This window comes from Euprymna scolopes, chromosome 41 (assembly GCF_053919585.1).
Source record: "Euprymna scolopes isolate OS-2025 chromosome 41, ASM5391958v1, whole genome shotgun sequence".
NCBI lineage: Eukaryota > Metazoa > Mollusca > Cephalopoda > Sepiida > Sepiolidae > Euprymna > Euprymna scolopes.
In genome coordinates this window covers 28783861-28807487 of record NC_136522.1, presented here as the reverse complement: position 1 = coordinate 28807487, position 23627 = coordinate 28783861, and the positions used below count along the sequence as shown (strand labels likewise).

The window sequence follows — 23627 nt, the reverse complement described above, 5'->3', positions numbered from 1 at the left end:
CAAGAGGCCACTCAAGGATAAAGATTAAACAGTTTACAGTAGAAATTGGACAATATAGTAATCATTAGACATTAAAATTTGGTAAATTTGATAACTTATATGGAACGGCTCATCAAGAACTTATTTACGTTAGACTTGAACACAACCATATTGTAGTCAGCCGGAAAGCAGGAAAACGGAAGACAATTTGCACAAAGTTTGTCTCAAGGGTGCTCAGAGAAGATCAGAAAGAAAGACGTCATGAAACAGAGATGGTCAAGCTATTCAATTCAGATCCTGCAGTTCTTGATGCTCTGGTGACCTGCGATAAAAGCTGGATCTACTGCTATGACCCAGAGATGTTGTCGTTATGAGACAATTGAGGAAATTAAAGAGGCTGTAACGAAGATCATTGACACGTTCATGCCAGAGTACTTCCATGGGGCCTTCTAGAAGTTGTTGGAACAGTACAACAAGTGCATTACAGTCAGAGGAGATTACTTCGAAGGGGACTAGAGTTTAATGTGTGTCTTATCAATAAAAATACTCATACGAAAAAAGTATGAAAACTTATTGAAGGCACCTTGTACACTGAAACAGCATAACAATTATGTGGGAGTGCATCAGGAGTCGATTTTTGAACCACTACTATTCCTGATATTAATTAACGACATCTCTGATAATATTGTATCTGAGATGGGTAGATTTGTTGATGGTACAACACCCTATAACATGCAAGAGGAAAGAACGGATGTATACAAATCTAAGAAAATGGCAGAATCCTTAAATGGCGGTAAATGGATAGTGACATTTAATGTTAGTAAGACTCTCCTTTAACAATTCCAAGACGCCTTCCCAACCATCAACATCTATGACAAATAACACTCTACCAGAGAATTCTCCCTTCAAACACCTCGGTTTAACCTTCACAGGCAATATGAACTGGAACAAATACATTGAGGGCATTGCAAAGGCTGCTGCAAGAATGTGGGTTTTCTCCTTCGTACTAGAAGATTACTCACACCTAAAAGTATTCTGTACCTCTACAAAGCCACCATTCGCCAATGCATGGAGTATTGTTGCCACATCTGGGCAGCTGCATCTACCACTAGCCTCTCTTTCTTGGATAGGGTTCAAAAAAAGAGGTTCCAATCCAATAGGTTCTGCTTTGTCAACTAAGCTCAAACCTCTGTCCAATCACTGCAATGTTGCATCCCTGCGTCTGTTTTACAAGTATTTTAACGGAGTGTGCTCTGATGAACTCATTGCACTTGTGTCCCTTCGACGTACATATCTCCAACAAAATCACTTAGCAACAAAATCACACCCCTTCATTGTTTAGGTCCCTAAATGCCAGAAAGCTTACTACATTGATACTGCCTTCCCTCGAACAGCCAGACATTGTGATTCCCTTCCTGCCACCTGACTGTACTGATATGCAGAAGTTTTAATGTCACGTAAACCAACATCTAGTTCATCTCCCCTAAACATTGTCCCAAATAGCAGCTCCTTGCATTCAAATGGCGATATGCCTTGTTTGGGAGAACATAAGTAAAATAAATAAAATTAATAAATTTGGGAAACTGAAACTCTTGCCAGAAGTTATATTACAGATGCAGTTTAATATCAGGAACTGAATCTGACAGAACACCATTTGCTGCTGAGTAGCTTCTTCTTCTGGTTTGCCATGTTTGTTTATATCGGCAGTATATTCGCAGTTATTTATGAGCAAGTCTTATCTATCGATTGTTTACCAGCATGGGGTGCAGGTTTTACTGTTTTAAAATTGCATGTAGTTTGGTACCTTGTTACATATATTTAAAACTCTCTTTTATTCGTATTATTTGGATTATTCGGACTACTGCAGTCATCTTGGGTGTTATTTTTACAACGTTTCGGCCGTTTGACCCTTCGACTTTCTTCAGATGTATCTTGCGCGATTTGGGAATCTATATGTTGAACTAGAGAATCTGCAGAGAATTTCAAACAGAGCCCTTTATTTTATTGCGAAGTACATGCAAAATGAATAGCCGATCCCCAGAATGTATACACATATTGACCCTTTCCTCTACTTTCTTTCCAAAATTCAGAAAATCAACAAATTTTAATGAAATTTTAGTATTTATTAATTAATGATCACAGAACCCACAATTTAAAACAAATCCTAATGAAAATGTATTATTTTGTGTAAACAAAAAACGCCTTTACTAAAATTATAATTCTAAGTACTAAAAATAACGCATTCATTTATATTTGCTTGTTTATGAAAATAAAGCATCATAGATGTTAACAATTATATTCTTTAATATTTCAATAACATTACAAAAAATCTCTTAAAGTCTGTGTTAATGAAATTAGTATAATTCGAAGAAAATTAATTTCTTAAGTTAACTATTTTATTATTGAATCAAGCATTGTTTACTTAATATTTTCACTAAAAAAAATATAATTGTAAAAAATATTTCACGTAATTTTAATGATGACAATTCTCACGAGAATTTCAAAGATAATATTATATTTTCCTTGTACGCATGAATGTGTAAACATCAGCCTAATATTTTTTTTACAATCTTAAAAGAAAAAAAGAAAATAGAAACAATTGAAACCAAGTATTACTAGGAAAAAATAATTAAAAATAGGAATATTTCTGCAAACGAGTAATTTGGAGAAATACGGACGAGCAACATCAGTGGAGGAGAAACCCTAAACCGACTGAGACAATTTGTATTTTTGTTCTTTTTCTCACGATAAAACACGACTAGCATCTAACTCTGTCCCGTGTGGAGGCATACACCCCCCAACAAAAAAAGAAAAACAGAAAGGAGTTGCATCCTACCTGCAGTATTCTATTCAATTATTAATAAATGATTGTTTTAGCTTTTTTTTTCAATGAATAAATTATAATCAATGGCACTGTTTTACAATTTGTCATTGTGCAGAGGGGGACAAATTTCGTTTACTAAGAGGGTCGCTCATATTTTCATTTCATAATTTAGGACGCTCGATATGACGATATAGTTTATAAATCAAAACATGAAAAAACGAAAGCTACAACGAAGTTTTTTCAGGTAAAATGTTGATAACATAAATAATACAAAATGTAGTCTTTACGTGACTATTAAGGAATCGTTTCTGTTTTCATATCATAATTTCGACGTTAAAACCAGCGAACCAACGATATTTAGATGAAAACATTTGAAAGAGAAGCTGCGGCAACTGTTTTTTTAATTAACAAGTAAATGTTATGGCAAGGTTTTTAAAAAATTAGTCTTTAAGCTTAAAATATACAAAGAATGAAACTTTTTAATAAAACAAGGATGAAATTTTTACAACTGCAGCGACATTTTTTTTTTTTTTTTACTGTAACAAAGTTTATAATATTAATAACACCAACATCTAGTTTCTAACATCATAAAAATTGAAAATACGACGATAGTCGTAGAGGAATTGTAAACACATTTGATAACATTAATAATACAAATTAAACATTAATCAGAAGTGACTTTTCCAGAGCATTCATCATCAGGCCCAAATATCAGCTGACGTGATATTGTAAACAAATACAGACGGAATTTGATGAACGATATATTTTTATTATTATTATTATTAAAAAAAACATTTTGCGAATTAGTCCACAGGGTAAATTATTCTTCGTAAAAAATATATATATATATATATATATATATATATATATATATATATATATATATATATATATATATATATATATATATATATATATATATATATATATATATATATATATATATATATATATATATATATATATATATATATATATATATATATATATATATATATATATATATATATATATATATATATATATATATATATATATATATATATATATATATATATATATATATATATATATATATATATATATATATATATATATATATATATATATATATATATTCAATGTTAACCCCAAACAACAACATATGCAAATAATAAATAAAATATTTATCAATATTCAAATTTTATTTTTAGCTGCAATATTTTAAGTCTAAAAAATTCTTATTTTTTACTTTACTAAAATATCTTTTTCTTTACTTTTCCAGGTTGAATTTCTTGTCCTTTACTTTTCCAGGTTTAATAAAATCTTAAGAATATTACTTTTCATGCGCGCATTTTTCCATATAATATAATTGTTTCTTGAACATTATTATTATTATTTTTTTATAACTATTCTGTACATAAATAACCGGGGTGGGGGAAAGTAATATACGCGCATAAGCACACAACTATTTTATAGAAAATACAGTGGAGAAAATATTTTTAAAAAAATCATTTTGACCTATTTGCGTTCTAAAAAGACTAATATTTATTAGAAGTTTTAGGGCAATGTATTTATCGATTTTCCATTTTCTTTCTTTTTTATATTACGAAGGAATCACCACTCATCAAGGAACAAGGGCAACTCGAGGATAAGGGTAAAAGAGTGTACAGTAGTCAAAGGGACAATATCATAGTAATCGTTAATAGTGTAAATTTGGTAAATTGGATCGCTTAAAGGGAACGGCTCATCAAGAACTTGTTTACGTTGGACTTGAAGACGATCATATTGTAGTCAGCTGGCAAGCAGGCAAATGGAAGCGAGTTTCACAGGTGTGCAGTTCTAAGAAAGAAACTCATGTTCATGGAATCCACGTTTAAGTCTAGGCACAGATAAAGAGTGGAGGAAACTATTGATAGTGTTTTCAGTTAGACGAGTGTTTCTAGTGAATGTTTGGCGAGTGGAGACCAAATATTGGAGCTCAGACTATCACTTGCCATGAAAATAATGATAAAGCAGAGACAGACAAATGTACCTGGCTCTTATATAGGTAGAGAATTGCATCAGCAGGTAGATATCTACTGGATCGATAGAAGGATCCCACCATTTTTCCAGCGACCTGGGCAACGGATTTGATGCATGTGTTCAATTTCAAATCAGGAGTAAACGTCAGCGTTGATGATGTAAAGATAGAATCTTGGTTTTAGATGCATTAAAAGTAACCAGCCACTTTTTCCTCATTGTACTATATGCTCAAGATCAGAGGAGAGAGAATCAGAGAGAACTTGGTCGTTTAGAGAAATAATTTAATAATTGAAAAGACATTTCCAGCTATACCCTAGCTGGAGATTTTGTGCAGTAGACCTTTATGCGATACCCTATCAAAGGTCTTTGATATATCGAGAGTATTGCCCTAGAAAGAGAGATTCGCTAATTCTATGAGATATAACCGTAAGCACATCTGCTGTAGATCTAGCAGAACGAAAACCATATTACATGTCACTAAAAAGGTTATTTTTTTTTTACTGTTTTATTTTTCTTGACCGACGCATACCCTATAACTAAAAGGGGACCTTAAAGGTCAAAACGGATATCTCGCTTGATGTAAACATATTTTTTTCTACATTTTGACAAAAACAATTTGTCTATATTATAAAGGCTTCACAAACTTTATACAGGGAAAATTTAATAGCGTTATTATTGAATATCATGTGATTATTTGATTTTAGGGTGGAAACACAGATTACTTACAAAAAACACTCCTCTAACATGTTCAGAATGGCTTTTGAAATAATAACATTATTATTTCAGCATGGTAACAAAAAAATACAAAAGTACCCAACATTTACATTTTTTTCCGACCGACACTGCACACCCAAAAATTCAAGGTTGGTTCATAGTATTTGCGCGTGATGCTTATGACAACGATTATCAAGATTACATTTGGGGCAGATATTTCGACACTGTCTACACCCAAAACCGTTCTTAACAAGGGTAGATTGGGGGGGGGATTCATTCTGAAAGCTATTCTTACCATGAGGATGTTGGGAGTGTCTATTCTGAAAGTCGTTCTTAACATGAGGGGTTGGAGGTTAGGGGTTGGGAGTTAGGCAATACCAACAACAGCTGTACTTCAACTTTTTACGAGGGGAGGGCATGCTTCCACCGGGCAACGCCGGTTAAAGGGTTCTGCTACTATATTAATAATGATATAGAGGATTGGTTCTATAATAATACATACGCAATCTACATAAATTAAAATATCATGTTTAAGAGTATTGTACGAGCGAGCAACGATAGGGCATCCAGCTAGTTTCAAATAATTGTATATTATATAGATTTCCCGTGGTGAAATTGAAAATCTTAAATTAAACGTTAATTTTTAAGAAACTACAGAAGGCTTTACAAGACAAAATAAATTCATAATTCGTAATTTTGGAAAAGGGAGAGGTAGAAACTGTTTGTAAATACAGAATAACTGGTGTAGCGCATATAGTCTTCCGTTGATGAAAAAATAACATGTAGCAAAAAATTGCCGAAAGAAATTATCATATTTTTAGCAAAATCCGCAGTTATTTATCATTTTTTTTTCTTTTTATTATCGATTCTTCAAAGCATTTCCTTTATAATAGTATATTACCAATATTGGGCTGACTAAAAGAAAATTATTAATTTATTCTTCAAAGATTTAAAAGTAGTGTTTTTCGTAAAAATATTAAATATATCTATAATATAAAGCTGAACGTCTGTGTGTGTGTGTGTGTGTGTGTGTGTGTGTGTGTTGTCACGAATAGGCTCCTATATGATTGACTATTCTAAAAAACTGATTACATATAATGATAGAAGATGTATCGAGGACCAGGCTTGGGTATGTTTGATCTGGCAGAACGGTGGTTCATAAAAATTGTGGGGTCAGCGTTCGCGCCTGGCCCCCAAAGTATGGAAATAAAAAATGAAAAAAAAAACCTTTACACGTTTACAAGGATTTTTGATATAGATGTACATAAGAATACTTTGATATGTATGTTTCAACTTAAATAGGGATGGTATAATAAAATTGTGGGGTCTGCGTTCACGCCTGTGCTCCATGGAAATATGGCACAAACTTTAACAAAGACATTTCATATCTATTTACGAAATTATACTTTGATAATTATGTTTCAGTTTGAAAAAATATGGTATAATAAAATCATGGGTGCTCGTTTGCGCCTGACCTCCATAGAATGTAAATATGCCAAGTTTTTTTAAAAGAGGTGAGGGTCCACAATAACACCTTAACTTTAATCTTAATTCACGTTAGCTTTTATTCATTTTTGGGGGTTGAATCATATTGTGTCGAATAAATTCACCTCATAAATTCACGGTCTTATTAAAGTGAAAGCCAAAAAAAAAAAAAATCGGAACTTTAGACAATTCTCGACACAAATTTTGCATAACTCTGTTTTTTCTTTCTCCACTTGCACGTGGACCTCTTTCGAAAATAGATAAATAGATAAATAATAAAAAATAAGGACGTTACTTGTTATCGTGTCAAAAGAAGGTAAAAATCCTGCTCACGCGATTACGTGTCTTTTTAAAAACATTTACATAACCTTTTTATTTTTATTTATATATCTGTTTAAGCTTTTTTGTCATTGTACTAGAAGGAATTCAGTTGATTACAACCCTTTCTGCGTGTTCTTTACATTACAATAGTACAACCCTGTATTGAACGGCGCAATACTACACTGTTCAATACTGTAAAACTGAAACGAAGCTGTTCTGCTTGAAAAGGGTCCCATTTTCTCCTTATTCATATTTATATCGATTCTTTGCTTTAAAAACTAAAGTAATTACATTTTTAATATCCCGTTTTGCTGTTTCGGATTATTTTACTAAAGTAATTAAAGCTTCATTATTTTTCAAAACTGTTTTTGTTTCTTTGTTTTTCGATATTTCGTCGATATTATTTAGTAAGAGTGTTTAGCAGAAAAGCCAAGAAACGACTACCCGAAAAAATAAATATACAAGAAATAAATGTTACCATAGTCAATAAAAGTTCAGTTCATGTTTTCTTTTTATTTTGAAATAGTTTTTAATGCTCTTTACTTGAAATAATTTCAGCGAACCGAAATTAAAACGAAATTTGAGGCGATAACTACTTAAATGAATTTTTATATAAACTACACATGCCATAATCGAATATTCCTCAAGCACAAAATAACGGAAAACATTAAAATAGGGTTATAAATATCCCTTACGTTGACGGAACTCTCTTAAATTGTTAACACAGAATGTTCAGGTGCCCCTCCTTCAAATTGAAAGCGGGGCTTTCCATTTCAAAGTCGCCGCCGTTTTGATTTTTTTAAACCGGTTCGTGAATTAAAAAAAAAATTTTTTTTTTACAATCTACTTAAAAATACAAACCAATGAACTTTTCCACCATAAAAGTAACTTTTAATAACTATGGTAACATTTATTTCCTGTATATATATATATATATATATATATATATATATATATATATATATATATATATATATATATATAACATTTTCTTTGTAAGGAAACATCATTTTGTTGGTAACTCTTGGCTACAAATGGAAACAAAGTTGATATAAAAAGTATATTTTCGCGAAAATTATCTTTACTTTCATCATATTTTGCTTAGGGTAAATTTTTTGAGTATCAAAACCTATCTCTTTACAACCCCTCCTTTTCATAACCTATCATACTTTCATCAATCATAGTCCATTTTCTGTAGGCTGTTTTTGAACCCAGTCAACGACGGGCACTTCTGCTAGTATATATATATGTAAATAAATAAATATGATTGTTGAGCTGGATTAAATCCGACGATATGAAATAAAATGGAGGTGGAAGGACCTGAATACTTAACGTTTCGCCCGATTTATGCGGGCTTCTTCAAGAGGGATGGTCATTGACGAGAGAGTCGGAGGATTGGGGCTATATATAATGATGGGGGAGAGCAGCGTGTTTTCCTTATGTAAATTAGTTGTCATATATACATGTATATACATTTTATGAGAGAAAATAAATTAGAGTAAACTAGTGTGGTGGATTACGTCTAAAAGTTAAAATATCGTAGTGATTAAAAAATTGCGTCTGGAAATATAGCGGTGATAGATTAAGTAAATAAAATGACACAAGGTTTTTTTTTTTTAAACTAGAGATAATTGAATTGGGATAAAATAGTGTAGTAACTTAAAAGATGGTGTCTAAAAATAAGAATAGGTGATAAACATGGAGTCTAAAAATAGATAATGATAAAATAAAAAAAAGTAAATAAGTAAAATAAAAATAATAAAATTATGTGAAATTACGAATTTTTTTTTCATATATGACATCTAATTTACATAAGGAAAACACGCTGCTCTCCCCCATCATTATATATAGCCCCAATCCTCCGACTCTCTCGTCAATGACCATCCCTCTTGAAGAAGTCCGCATAAATCGGGCGAAACGTTGAGTATTCAGGTCCTTCCACCTCCATTTTATTTCATAAATAAATAAATAAATATATATATATAACAGTATTTCATGGTAAACAACTGATAATCCCTTGAAAAATAAGATATTGGTATTATAGTAAATTCGAGAGCGAGTTGATGCAGTGATTGCAGGTGATTAAATGACTTACTGACTAGATGGTTTTCTAACGAATGATAAAAATGTTTTTAAAGGTTAAATACTTCAAAGACTATATATATATATATATATATATATATATATATATATATATATATATATATATATATATATTCAATTTATTACCTTATTACATTCCTTTTTAGCAACAAGGAACTAATAAAATTTGTATTGAATTTTAAGGTAGGCCTTTGCCATTGTCTTGGAGTTAAAAAGTGTGAGAGTAATATCCCACAAATGAGATTCCACATCTTAGCGAAGTAGCGAGACATGTAATCGTTAGCATTTTCTTTTTTTTAAGTTTGATGGCGGGAAGTGGGGAAGAAGACGGAATGAGTGGGGGTTGACTCATGAGTTCCAAACATTTTAAAAATATGTAGAAACGTTTCAAAACGTGTGTGTGAGTGGGGGGAGACTTTTTTTTAAAGATTTGTTTCGAAAAGGTCTCACCGTTAAATATTATTTAATCAGTTAATTCTCATGTCCTGATATTTTTAAGGCTATTAACACGCGCGCGCACATACACACACACACACACACACACAAATAACTTGAATGGAGCTATAAAATGCACACTTCCTCTTTGTATTTTTTCTTTTTGTTTTTTAATTTTTTCAACGAATTACATCCCTCTTATAAAAAGGATTTTTTCATTTATTCTAAGAGCACTGATGCTAAGATTTTTGATTATCCAATGTATTCCATATTGTTTTTACTGAGTGACATGTTTGTTTTCATGCGTGCATGCATTCAATGTTTTCATGCACGTGAAATTGCGTATTGTTTTCACTGGTCGCCACATTTTTTTTGCACCGCATGCATTCAATTATTGCACGTTTATATATTAATTCTGTACACTCAACTATTCCATAGATAGCTGGAACATATACTGACCCAACGGGTCACGGGTAGTCTAGTATTGTATAAAATGTTATACTAGGTGATTTTTACTTAAAATATGTGCTGTTTCTTTCAGTCGTCTTAATCTCGACCGTTCTTCTGTTTATCATTTTTATTTTATCTCATAAGAAACTGCTAATTATAAATCTATACTCCTATAAATTTAGGAGTTTTGTTGCTATTCATATTAAAAACCCTTTTTCTACTTATTTAAAAAAGAAAATACAACTTTGTTACATATATGAGTCGTTGAATTGCATTTATCTGCAAAAGATCTAGCTAATTTGCATATTCTTTTAAATATTCATTTTAATTAATTCCCTATTATTTTTTGCGGTTTTCGTATGGGATACCCCTTAAGTTGAATCTCGAGTCTGCATGTTGAAAATTGACTGAGTAATTTAAAGGGGAAATGTACACATACAGACAGACACACAGACAATTTCACTTTTGTAGATATTCTAGAAGTTCCTCTCGGCTTTGCTCGGGTCCTATGTACTGTTCATATTTTATGTGAATATGTATATATTAAAAAATGTGAATATGTACAGTAACGCCTTTCTATATAATAGGTTTCCTTAACTACCATAAAAAAGTTGGTAGGGACCGCTCACGTCAAATTTTAAAAAAACTTTGACCCAATTTTGACCTTTTAAAATTTATTGTTTTGGGCTCAAATTACATTAAAATGTTTGACCCAGGTCTAAGTAACCTACATCTAAAATTTCAAGTGTTTAGACCCAAAATTGGCGAATGAGTTTGTTAGAGTTTGCAAAGAAAAACTCTGTAAACTTTGACCTCTTGCCAGCCAAATTTTCGCCCAAAAACTGATTAAAAAGCTTACTGCATGTGTGAATGCCGTTTATGTAAAATTTCAAATGTTTAGACCCACAATTGGCTGAATAGTTTGCTAGAGACCGCAAAGGTAAAATCTTTTGAACTTTGACCCCTTGGAAGCCAAATTTTCAGCAAAAAAAAAACATTAAAAAGATTGCCCTATGTCTGAATACCCTTTCAAATGTTTACACCAAAAATTGGCTGAGTAATTCGTAGAGACCGTAGAGGTCAATGTTTTTTAAAATTTGACCTCAAGTTTTGACCCCTTAACATTTATTTTGAGGGGCTCCAATCAAAGTTTGATCCATGTCTAAGTAACCTATATCTAAAATTTCAAATGCTTAGACCCAAAATTGGTGGAGGAGTTCGGTGAAGTTCTCAAAGGTGAAATCGTTGAACTTTGACCCCTCAACACTCAAATTTCTGTCTGAAAATCGATTAATAAGATTTTCTCAAATCAATATACCCCTTATGTCAAATCTCGAGTTTGTAGACTGAAAATTGACAGAGTTATTTGGTAGAGAAACAGACAGACAGACAGACATTTAACTTTTATAGATATACTAGCAGTTCTGCTCGGCTTTGCTCGGGCCCTATGTACTGTTCATAACTTTATGTGCATATGTATATATTAAAAAAGTGTGAACATTTGCCTTTTTATATTTAATAGCCAAATTTTCGCCAAAAAAACTGATTAAAAAGTTTGCTACATGTCTGAATACCGTTTATGTAAAACTTCAAATGTTTAGACCCAAAATTAGTTTAATAGTTTGCTAGAGACTGCAAAGGTAAAATCCAAAATTTCAGAAAAAAAAATGATTAAAAAGCTTGCCCCATGTCGGAATACACTTTATGAAAAATTTTAAATACTTAGACCAAAAATTGGCTGAGTAATTTGGTAGATACCACAGAAGTCAATTTTTTTGCAACTTTAGCCCAAATTATGACCTCTTAGCATTTATTGTTTTGAGCTCAAATCGAATTATTAAGTCCATGTCCAAGAGTACCATATCTAAAATTTCAAGTGTTTAGACCCAAAATTGGCGGAGGAGTTTGGTAGAGTTCTAAAAGATCAAATCGTTGAACTTTTAGCCCTTAATAGCCAAATTTCTGGCCAAAATCCGATTAATTAGATTTTTTCAAATCTCAATACCCCTTATGTCAATCTCGAGTTTGTAGACTGAAAATTGACAGAGTTATTGCGTAGGGAAATGTACACACATAGACACGCAGACACACAGATACACAGACAGACATTTTCACTTTTATACATATATATTTTTAAAAGTTTGACTCATGTCCAGATAACCTACATCTAAAATTTCAAGTGTTTAGACCCAAAATTGGCGAATGAGTTTGTGTGTTCAAAGGTCAACTTTATAAACTTTGACCTCTTGCCAGCCAAATTTTCGCCCAAAAACTGATTAAAAAGCTTGCTGCATGTCTGAATATCGTTTATGTAAACTTTCAAATGTTTTAACCCAACATTGGCTTAATATTTTGCTAAGGACTGCAAAGGTCAAATCTTTGGAAAATTTTACCCTTTGGTAATTAATTTTCGGCTGAAAACCGATTAAAAATCTTTCCCTATGTCTGAATACACTTTATGTAAAATTTAAAATGCTTACACCAAAAATTTGCTAAGAAGTCAAATTTTTTAAAACTTTGACCCCAATTTTGATTCGACATTTATTTTTGGGAGATGGGGGCTTAAATCAGATTACAAAGTTTGATCCATGTCCACGTAACCTACATCTAAAATTTCAAGTGCTTAGATCTAAAATTGGCAGAGGAGTTTGGTAGAGTCTTCAAAGGTCAAGTCGTTACACTTTGGCTCCTTAACAGCCAAATTTCTGACGGAAAACTGATTTAAAAAATTTCCCAAAACTCAATACTTCTTATGTCAAATTTCGAGTCTGTAGACTGAAAATTGACAGATTGACAGAGTAATTTAGTAGGGAAATGTACAGACAGATACACACACAGATACACACACACAGATACACACACAGATACACACACTATTCGATTGTTGCTATGACGGGAATGTGAATTAATAATGTTTAAACATTGTCTAAACACATAAGCTTCATTTGTTTCCACAAAGAGCATCGCTTAAAATGTTAATGGCAGTTTGTTTATCACTTGCTAATATGCTCAACCTAAGATAGTGAGCATTTATAGTCATTTACATACAGTACTGTTTGGATGTATCACAGATCATCAGTACTACCAAACAATCAACTACCTCAAGCCGGGTTTGAAACTTGACCGAACAAATATATATTTATAGTAATCTGTAATAACAAGTTGTGATGTATAGTAATAACTAGTAAGATTGTACACCTAAAAGCTAAAATAGGTTTATAAAACTCCCAAAATTCATACTTGGACTTCCCCATAACAGATAATGTATTTGGTAAAATTCTGTTCTAATACTGAACGTTGCGTCTATCTTCAGTATGAGTGATATTCATTGTGAATTACTTAGGACTTCTACTAGTTCATAGTTGTAAAGGGTTCCATTCGAGATTCCGAGCAGATTCTTGAGTTCAACAGAAAGATTCCTGAGTTTCACAAGATACACCTGAAGAAGGTCGGAGGTTATATTGGCCAGAACGTTTTGAAAATAACAGTCAAGATGAGAATAGTAATCCATTAATCCAAATAATATGTATAATGTTTAGTATAGAAATGATGTTTAGTCATAATAGCTAACCAATCGGCTTCATTGTTCCCACAAATGAATGTTTTCATTATCTAATCTCAATGCTTTTCTCAAACAAAGGTTCAGCTTACTTTTACTTCCTATTTTTGTTCTGTTTTATGTAGGGGTGACATACCTTTTTGTGAATGTGTTGAAGTAAAAAGGGAATTCATTTTACTACTTGTGTGCTTCGAGTAGTTTTTCTATTTCTTGTTTTATGTGTTGGTTTAGTTTAGCATTTTATGTTATTATTTTATTTTTTCTTATGAATACATTCTAAAGTAAACTTTATTCTGCATATACAATTGTTTGCTATTTTACTTCTATACTTTAATAGGTTTTAGTGGCCTTAGAATTTCGACAAAAAAGATTCAGGAAAAACAAAAAAGATAAAAAGAAAACGAGACAAATATTCAGGATTAAAGTCAAAGCTGGAATAAGGAAAAATAAAACAAAAGTTTGCAATACACAGATGTTAGTAGACTTCAAAAGTTACGGATAGAAAAGTGACTTACCTTCTTGAGTTCATAGCGTAAAAAGGGATGCTAGTCAGTCTGTTTTTATGCCGATATTTAAAGGGTATGTTGGGTTGCGGTGGTGGGGGTATCTTGGTGAGTTCTGTATTTCTATTTATTTCTTTTAAATTCAACATTGAATTATCTACCTCATGCCAGAATGTTTGACCATTCCAGCTCCACCCCATAATAAATATGCTATAATGGAACTTTTATCAAATTAGAAAGTCTCGTTAAATTTTAACTCGTTTAAAAAACTGGTTAAGAAGTAATACCTTTAGGGTTACGTATTAAGTTTAGACTAGCTAGAAGTAATGCATCCTTTAGAGAGAAAAAAAAACGCGTGTTTTTGAGTTCGGATAATATGCAGGTATAATTTGGGAAATATTCAATTTCATAGGAGACTTTTAAAATCTAATGAGCTCACACTTACATTGTACTTCTTGTCTGGATTTAGTTTGGCAAATATTGTGGCTTGCTAAACAATGTTTTTGGTAAGACATTTATTTTGTAGTGGAAAAAATGTACGATTTCTACAGTTTCAACTTTTCTATTCATTATTAACTTTCTTATTTGTATTTGGATGATTGCTATTACGATCCCAATTATTACAATTTCTGGTGGTTATATTTTGTTCTTCTTAGTGTTATTTTAATTGTTACTATATTGGTCACTTTTTGGAATGCATTTGGTTATTATTTGTTCTCTACTTATCTTATTAAGTGTCTTGTCATTGTGTGCTTTAATTATCATTTCTAAGTTTTTGTAGCAACAGGTAGTCTTTGATATTAGCAAAATGATTACCTTCGCATTTATTCACATCTGTGAATTTGACATCGGTTGGCATTACTAGATTCCCATCTTTGCAAGTCAGCATCACATTACTTGTATCTATTCCTTTGATGGTGCAGCCACTGTCACAAGCGTAATTAAAAGTACCAGATTTCAAGTATACTCCTGTACCGCTGGCCTTAATATCATATGGAATAAAGCAACCCACCTCTGCAAAATAGAATAAAATAAAGAGATAATTCGACATCAATACGCTATTAGTTGTTCAAATTAATAAACAAGCAATTTTCTTTAAAAGTCATCACGATTGTTCAGTTTATTTTTAATACTTTTAAAGAATGTGTTTTTCCCAATCGTTTTTTCACATTATTTGAATTCATGGTACTTATGCAGTAGAAGAACCGTTGTATTGCAAAATCATCCAGGCGATTTAAGGAAAATGCTGGAAGTTGCCAAATGAAAGTTTTATTAGTTTTTCTTTCTATTTATTTATTTATTATTTTTTTTTTTGCAAAAATACTAGCTAATTTTTTTCAATGAAAAACATATTACTTCTGTCAGTATGAAGTTAATTTAATGAAAAATTAAAATAATTTCAATGATAAATCAATTGAAAAATTGAACAATTTTTATGAAACATTTAGAAAATTCAAATTCAAATCAAGAAAAAAATCGTTGTAAGGTAAGTTAAAAATATGAATTAGAAAATATAAGTTATAAACTATAAGTTAAAAAATATAACTTAGAAAATATAAGTTAAAAATGTAACTTAGAAAGTGAGAAAATATAGCTTAAAACGTCAAAAATGATTACTTAAAATATCTAACTTGAATAATGTGCGATTAACAATTTCCCCCTTATCCAATTACAATGATATTTTTTGTATTTTTTGTACAGCAACTGATACGACTGAATTATTTGCCCAGTGCTTCGGCTTGAACTCCACCTCAGACTTTGCAAACCACTCCATCCCAAATTTCCCTGAAGGCACACTTGACGACTTGATCATCACCCTATTTTATGTGCTGGATATCATAAAAAACAACACCTCCAAAGCATCTGATCTTGTCTCTGTTATAGTAATAAAAAATACTCCACTGAGCTGGCCCCTGTCCTCTCCAAATCCTATAACAACTGTCTTGCTAAATCTTGCTTTCATGATAGCTGAAAATTGTCTTTGTGGTAGCAGTATTCGAGAATTTTGGTGAAAGAATTGACCCTCCAAATTATTACTCCATTAGTCTACTTCCACTCAAAATCTTTGAATTTTTAATCAATCAAGCGATATCATTAAGGCTAAATTTCGTTTTGGCCCTCAGTAAGTAAACACGTTCTACTGTAGATATCCAACTGAGCTAAATCTTCAGATGGCAATAATTCCTTATCTTTATAAGAAACAACTGATAAGATTGCATTATCTCTTTTGCCGGCGTAAACGTATAAAAATTCCCCTGTAAAAATTATTTTGTTCTCTTCATGAAGTTAGTTTTCATAGAAACGTGTGAACTCAAAATATTTTTCAACCAAAATATTTTTCAAATACTGATTTCGGTGACTGTTTAAGAATACCATATGCTGTTGTTCTATGCTTAAAATAATGCCGATGAACACTTAACTATGAGAATATAATAGGATGTATTCATTGTTTAATTACGGCGACCAAGTAGACCCAATAAAAGTTGTCAATGAGTCGAGAGTGCATGGGAGAAAAATTGATCTCTTCAATTTGCTAGCAGTTGTTTTCTCCTGATCTCAATTTAAATCGGTTCATATAAGATTTGAGAGCAACAACACATTATCCACTGCCACGTCCTTTCTGTGATTTCGTTTACACCCTCAATGAAACCACGCCTTCTTACAGGAGGTAACTACCAGCCATGTATTTAGTGAACAGATGTATTTTTGTCTTCAAGTCTTCTTTACAGGTTATGGCGATTGAATCTCTAAATGGTTCCGACGAATGCTAAAAAGTAAATGGCTCTTATTGCTACTGTCTTTCTTTCTCCACTTTGTTGAGATTTGTTCCTTTCATCAAGTTAGTTTTCATAGAAACGTGTAAACTCAAAATATTTTTCAACCAGTAAAAGTCGATTCATACACAAAAAGTAACAATCCCGTGTGAAATTAACAAGCATATACAACAGTGGTTTGGTAAATTGAAATCAGAGTTCTTCTGGATGACATCTGTGACGCGACACACCTCGACTCTTAATATTAACAAAGTTTATTCTAGAAAGATCGTATGCCCTATGCTGAAATTCCTTTAAGGCTGCTGTTATATCTTCTGTGAAGACAGACACCCAAAAGATAAACTCACACACACAATACCCAAAATGGAACTTTGAAACAAACTTCTCTTTTGTCTACCTCTTATACATAAACTTAAAATCTTCAACAAACTTTGGTCCTTCAAAGTATATGTTACATGTTAATGTTAATTCATGTTTTCTCATTTTCATTTCAAAATTCTGGTTTTTGAATTAGCTCTTGTCAACTGCTGACCCATTCATAACATTTATTGTTTTATCATTTTTTTTTTTTTTTGCATTTGCCAATATTACCATGTGTATATTAATGCTTAACATTCACAGGCAACATGAACTGGAACAAATACATTTAGGACTTTGCAAATACTGCTGAAAAGAAGGTGGGCTCCCTTTATCGTGCTAGAAGATCACTTCCCCTGAGAGTATCCTGTACCTCTACAAAACCACACGTGCATGCATGGAATATTGTTGCCACACCTGGGCTGGTGCATTTACCGCTTGTCTCTTCCTCTTGGACAGGGTTTAAAAAAGAGTCTCATATCTAAATAGGCCCCGCACTAACAACCAAGCTCCAATCTCTGTCCCATCGCCGCAATGTCATATCTCTGCACCTGCTTTATAAGTACTTTAATTGAATGTGTTTTGATAAACTCATAGCACTTGTGCCTCTCGGCGTGCATACCCCCAATTAACCAACAAGCAGCAGAATCCCTCCCTTTCACTGTTGATTCCGGAAAGCCTTCTACTCTAATAGTTTCTTCTCTTGACCTGCTAGATTTTGGAATTCCTTCCCGGTTTCCTGCTTTCTTTATTGTACTAAACTGCTAAATTTTAAATGTACTATGAACAGACATAGTGCTGCTCAACTTACCACAGTACCCTGCTAGACGTTATGCCAAATAGTAGCCCTTAAGTTTCAAGTAGCAATATACATTGTTTGGGATAAACAAGAGTAAAAAAAATGTTAGTGTTGGGCTTGGCAATTTTCAAAAACGTTACTATTGCTAAGATACGCCATCCAAAGCTAGGAACGGCACTACAGAACTTCCAGAGTGTTGATGCATTTATCGCTACTTGCAATTTTTCTTTTAAGTTTGGATGTATTATTGTCGCTCAATGAAATACTTTGTACAGAGTGTCGCTCTGAAGAAAACAAAATACAGCTTTATTTTACAACTTTTATTGAAAAAATCAACTCAGATAACTCGATTATGTAGTAGAGCTGACAGCTATTTAATGTAACCGCCTTCAACCTCAATTACCGCCTTGATACGGGTCTGGAACTGGGAGCATGCCTTTTCCACAAGCACCAGCAAGAGATCGGCGAATACTCAGCAGATGGCGTCGATGGCTGGCTTTGGTATTTTGGGAGGTCATGTTGGTGATGTTCTCGACGTATGACCAAACGAAGTAGTCCAGCAGGCTCAAGTCAAGGAAGAGAAGAGACCAGTGAGAGCAAAGTTGCATCACTCTTTCTGAAGGCAATCCTGCATCTCTTTGGACTTGTGGGTCAGCACTGAGTCTTGTTGCTGCACTCAGGATCTGCCAGCGGCCACCTAGTTGCACCAGGGGATCATCACACTCTTCAGCACATCCAGGTACACTTTGGTGTTGACTTTCAAGCCGACTTTGAAGATGTGAGGTGGCAAAATGTGGTCCTCACTTGAAACCACACCAAAGACTATAACTGTAGCCGGAAAGTTTGCTTTTTATCACCATAGGCACATTCCTCTTATTTGTGACAATCCAGCGAGGCATTTTGAAGGTGCTGGCAATGGTCCTGTTGCCATAACTTGGATCGGTAGAGAACATAATTTGTACAGTGGCGCATCTCTGATCACACTCGTTGAACATTGTGTCACTTTATGACATGACAGAATGATCCTATCTCTCTTGAGATTTATTTTAACAATTAGATGGTTCGCAACACAAATAGAGAACAGATTTTCATAAACGGAAATGGAATCATATCTTTTCTAGGACGACCATTTTATCGTTCCACCCTGTACTTTGTTTTTATCGTATGGTCACTACTTATCAAGGTCTGGAATAGTAACACTTACATTTCAAGTAGCAATATACATTGTTTTGTGTAAACAAGAGAAAAGAAAATATTAGCGTTGTTCTTGTTACGTTACAAACTTTGTACTTTGTTTTTACTACATAGTTCTACTTATCAAGGACCGGAGACCAGGCAAGGATAAAGGTATGTCAAGTAGACATACTTTAAACTAATAGTATGTTTGCTAGTCTGTCACGCTTAATTTAAAAATACTGTTTATGTCAGTCTGTCATACTTTCAAAATAGGATTTTCATCACTAATTCAATGAATATAATTGTTTTTACAACCTGAGTCTTACCTGTGCAGGTATATGTATTAGTTGTCCAAGACGCATCCTGTAAGCAGGAGATTATGGCTCCACCGCCGAGTTCATATCCTGGGTCACACACGGCCTTTTTCTGGGCTCCAACTTCTAAGCCATTTCCAAAAACTTGCTTGAAAAAGCCGTTGGGGACACTAGGAACGGTATTGCTGCAGTTATCGGCTGAAAGTATGAGACAAGAAGTTTTTAGTTAATAAAAGTATATATATATATATATATATATATATATATATATATATATATATATATATATATATATATGTTGTGTATATGTATAATTATTGGTTGAAAGTATGAGACAAATAGTAATAGTAGTAAATAAATCATTTATTTAAAGAAAAACGCATTGCTATTCGGCTTTCATAAATTTCTAAATTGTAATTATATGTATATACTAGCAGTTAATCCCAGCTTTGTTGGGCTCTATGTACTATTCATAACTTTATGTGCATATATATATATATATATATATATATATATATATATATATATATATATATATATATATAGCCAGTAGAGTTTAGTTTCCTAGAAGTACATCCAATGAAACAACATGTGTCTACCAAAGAGTGCTCAATGAGTGAACAGAGCAGGTATATTAAATTTATTTATACAAACATTAATGGCTACATATGTGCATACATGTTTCTGTAATCACCCGTGTTGGGGGACTACGTCTTCAGGCCAAGAATTACCGTCGAGAACTGATATTTCAAACAAAAACATTTTCCTATTTCGTTTGTAAAGTTAGAATGTAACCTGGGTGGGAGTCATAACTCGGTAAGAGGACAAGTGAGGTCTTTGAAGATAATAAACATCTTCTTTTTCATTTCCCTTTCTTTTTATCTATCCCATCTTTTGGTTTTTATGGCATAAGGTCATTGAGAATTTAGTATTTTTGTCTTGCAGTCCGTAAATTAAAAACATTTCCTATGGTCACTGAGTACTGACCGGTGTCTTTCAATCTACACCCATCCACACACATACATGCACACACACACACACGTTAATACAGATATTCAAAAGCGAATATATGCTATTCGTTTTATTTTACTCACACACACGCACTGAAACTAGGCAATAACTATAACTACGCAAGAATAAAATTAAAATTAAAATTAAAATAAGGTAAATAAAACAAATAAATAAAACAAAAAAGCAAAATAAAAACAAAACAAATAAACAAACAAAATAAAAATAAACATAAAACCTCGAAAGTTATCAAAACTGAACATGTATACATATATAGTAATATACGTATAAACGCCTACACCTTGCTACACTCGCGCATATATACACACACATACACACATACATAGACATATAATGGTCATATACAGTTATAACATGTTTACATCTATACCTACATACGTAGTAATATTCATACGTGGAATCTCAAACCCAGACATCCATGTACACACTTGGGTACCATACATCATGACTGTTATTATATCAAAACTAATATTAATCCCACTAATAATCCTAATAATAATAATAATAATAATTCTTGTAATATTGATAATACTAATGACACCACCAATATCAATAATAATAACAATAATAAGACTGTACGATTGGGAATCCCAAAACCCGTGGACCTCAACTGGATACACATCCCCACAAATCAACCCATACATATATATATAGATACACACATATACATACACATACATATACACATACACACACATACATATACACACACATATATATACATACACATACATACACACGTACACACATCTATTTATATAAGCACACATACATATATACACATATACATACACACATACATATACACACACGCACACGCGCACCAGCATACACACAATACATACACACATTCAGACCATCCGCAGGCGCAGAAAACATCCCCATCCACTCGTGTCTCCAAATCTCCACAGACATATACGAGACACATACACATATAGATAACAACACAGACCCATGCATACATCCACATACACACACACGCGCAGGGACACACAGAAACTCGCTCACTCACAACGCAGGAAAACACAGCAATACATAAAGACTTTTTTCAAAAATAATAAGGTGCCTTTTTTACTTCAGTAGTGTGGTAACCCCTTTATATATGAAACAGCATGCCACTAAAGTCCACACGGGTGTATATATCCATATATAACATACATACTTATACACTCATACACCCATACATTCTTGTAATATACATTGCTACAACTATCATATAGGAGACAGCCTATTTTAATAGTTCAGAAATATATATGCATATATATATATACATATATACATATACATCCATATACATGCACATACATACACATACACACAAATATATACATACACAAACATACACGCATACATAAATACACTTATACATACATATTTACACAAAATACAGACATATATATGTGTACACTGCCACCAAATGACACATCTAAAATAGAAATAGAAATGAACACTATTTACTACATAATTCTCTTTTTCTATCAAACTCCACACACATAGTTATATTACCCGGCCCCACCCGCTTGTTACCTTTTCCTAAGTTGTAGGTTTTTTTACTCCGTAAAAATTTATACTACGTAAAAATTTATAGTGAATTCAGCTTGAAGTTCATAGGCCTATCCTCATATTAAGCAAGCACTCTTTCGATGGTTACGCAGATATACATAAGGTGTATAACGTTACAATAATAATATGCAATAACATATGACAGAAATCAGAGTATTTAGGTTATACAAACTGAGTATAAAAGCTTATATATTGTAGTACTTACCTTCATCTTTATTCATTCACCTTTTTTTTCTTTTTAAATTAATTTTCCTACCCAGGTATATAAAGATCATATATCCATACATGCATGCACCCAAAAATATCCACATGCATACATTATTACGAGGTTCACCCAAACAATCTATTACTCGTTTGGTTCAAATATACTTTCATACAGGTATTTATTTAGGTTAGTAATATTATAACTGCTTGATGAAGTAGAATATTAAGCGACTTATGTAATCCATACGGGTAAGATCATAGTTGCGACCTCACTTATCCTCTTTGGGGGGTTATTTGATGGGGGTTAGTTGTACTCATAGTTGTTCTGGTCTACTAATGTGGATGGGTGTAGATTGAAAGACACCGGTCAGTACTCAGTGACCATAGGAAATGTTTTTAATTTATGGACTGCAAGACAAAAATACTAAATTCTCAAGTACTTTATGCCATAAAAACCAAAAGATGGGATAGATGAAAAGAAAGGGAAATGAAAAAGATGTTTATTATCTTCAAATACCTCACTTGTCCTCTCCCCGCTTATGACTCCCACCCAAGTTACATTCTAACTTTATAAACGAGATAGGAAAATGTTTTTGTTTGAAATATCAATTCTCGACGGTAATTCTTGGCCTGAAGACGTAGTCCCCCAACACGGGTGATTACAGAAACATGTATGCACATATGTAGCCATTAATGTTTGTATAAATAAATTTTATATATATATATATATATATATATATATATATATATATATATATACATATATATATATATAGTGCAACATTTTGTTGAAAATTCAAAAACTCACGTTTTCTTTTTTATAACATCGTTTATTTCCTGGATTTTTTCATTACAGTTGTTTCATTGATTAATTGGCAATTTTACGATTTATGTTTCCATAAAAATATTCTATCCCCACTAACTTCTTCAGATATTTATCCATTAGATTTTTACAACAAATGGTATATTTTTAACATGCTGGACATCGTATTCGGGTAAAAGGATTTCCAAAGCCATGCTTCCTCACTAACTCC

General features: G+C 32.4%; 1 protein-coding gene across 2 annotated transcripts in view; it reads right to left on the bottom strand.

Annotated features, from left to right (window-relative positions):
- Positions 1 to 23627, bottom strand: part of LOC145266452 (uncharacterized) — a 582076-nt gene that overhangs the window by 372240 nt on the left and 186209 nt on the right. For both annotated transcript variants that reach the window (XM_080122128.1, XM_080122127.1), the window contains exons 15-16: positions 19810 to 19995; positions 15194 to 15391 (exon numbers count right to left, since the gene is read on the bottom strand). In XM_080122128.1, coding sequence (XP_079978254.1) covers positions 15194 to 15391; positions 19810 to 19995 — 384 coding nt within the window. The remainder of the gene's footprint in view (positions 1 to 15193; positions 15392 to 19809; positions 19996 to 23627) is intronic.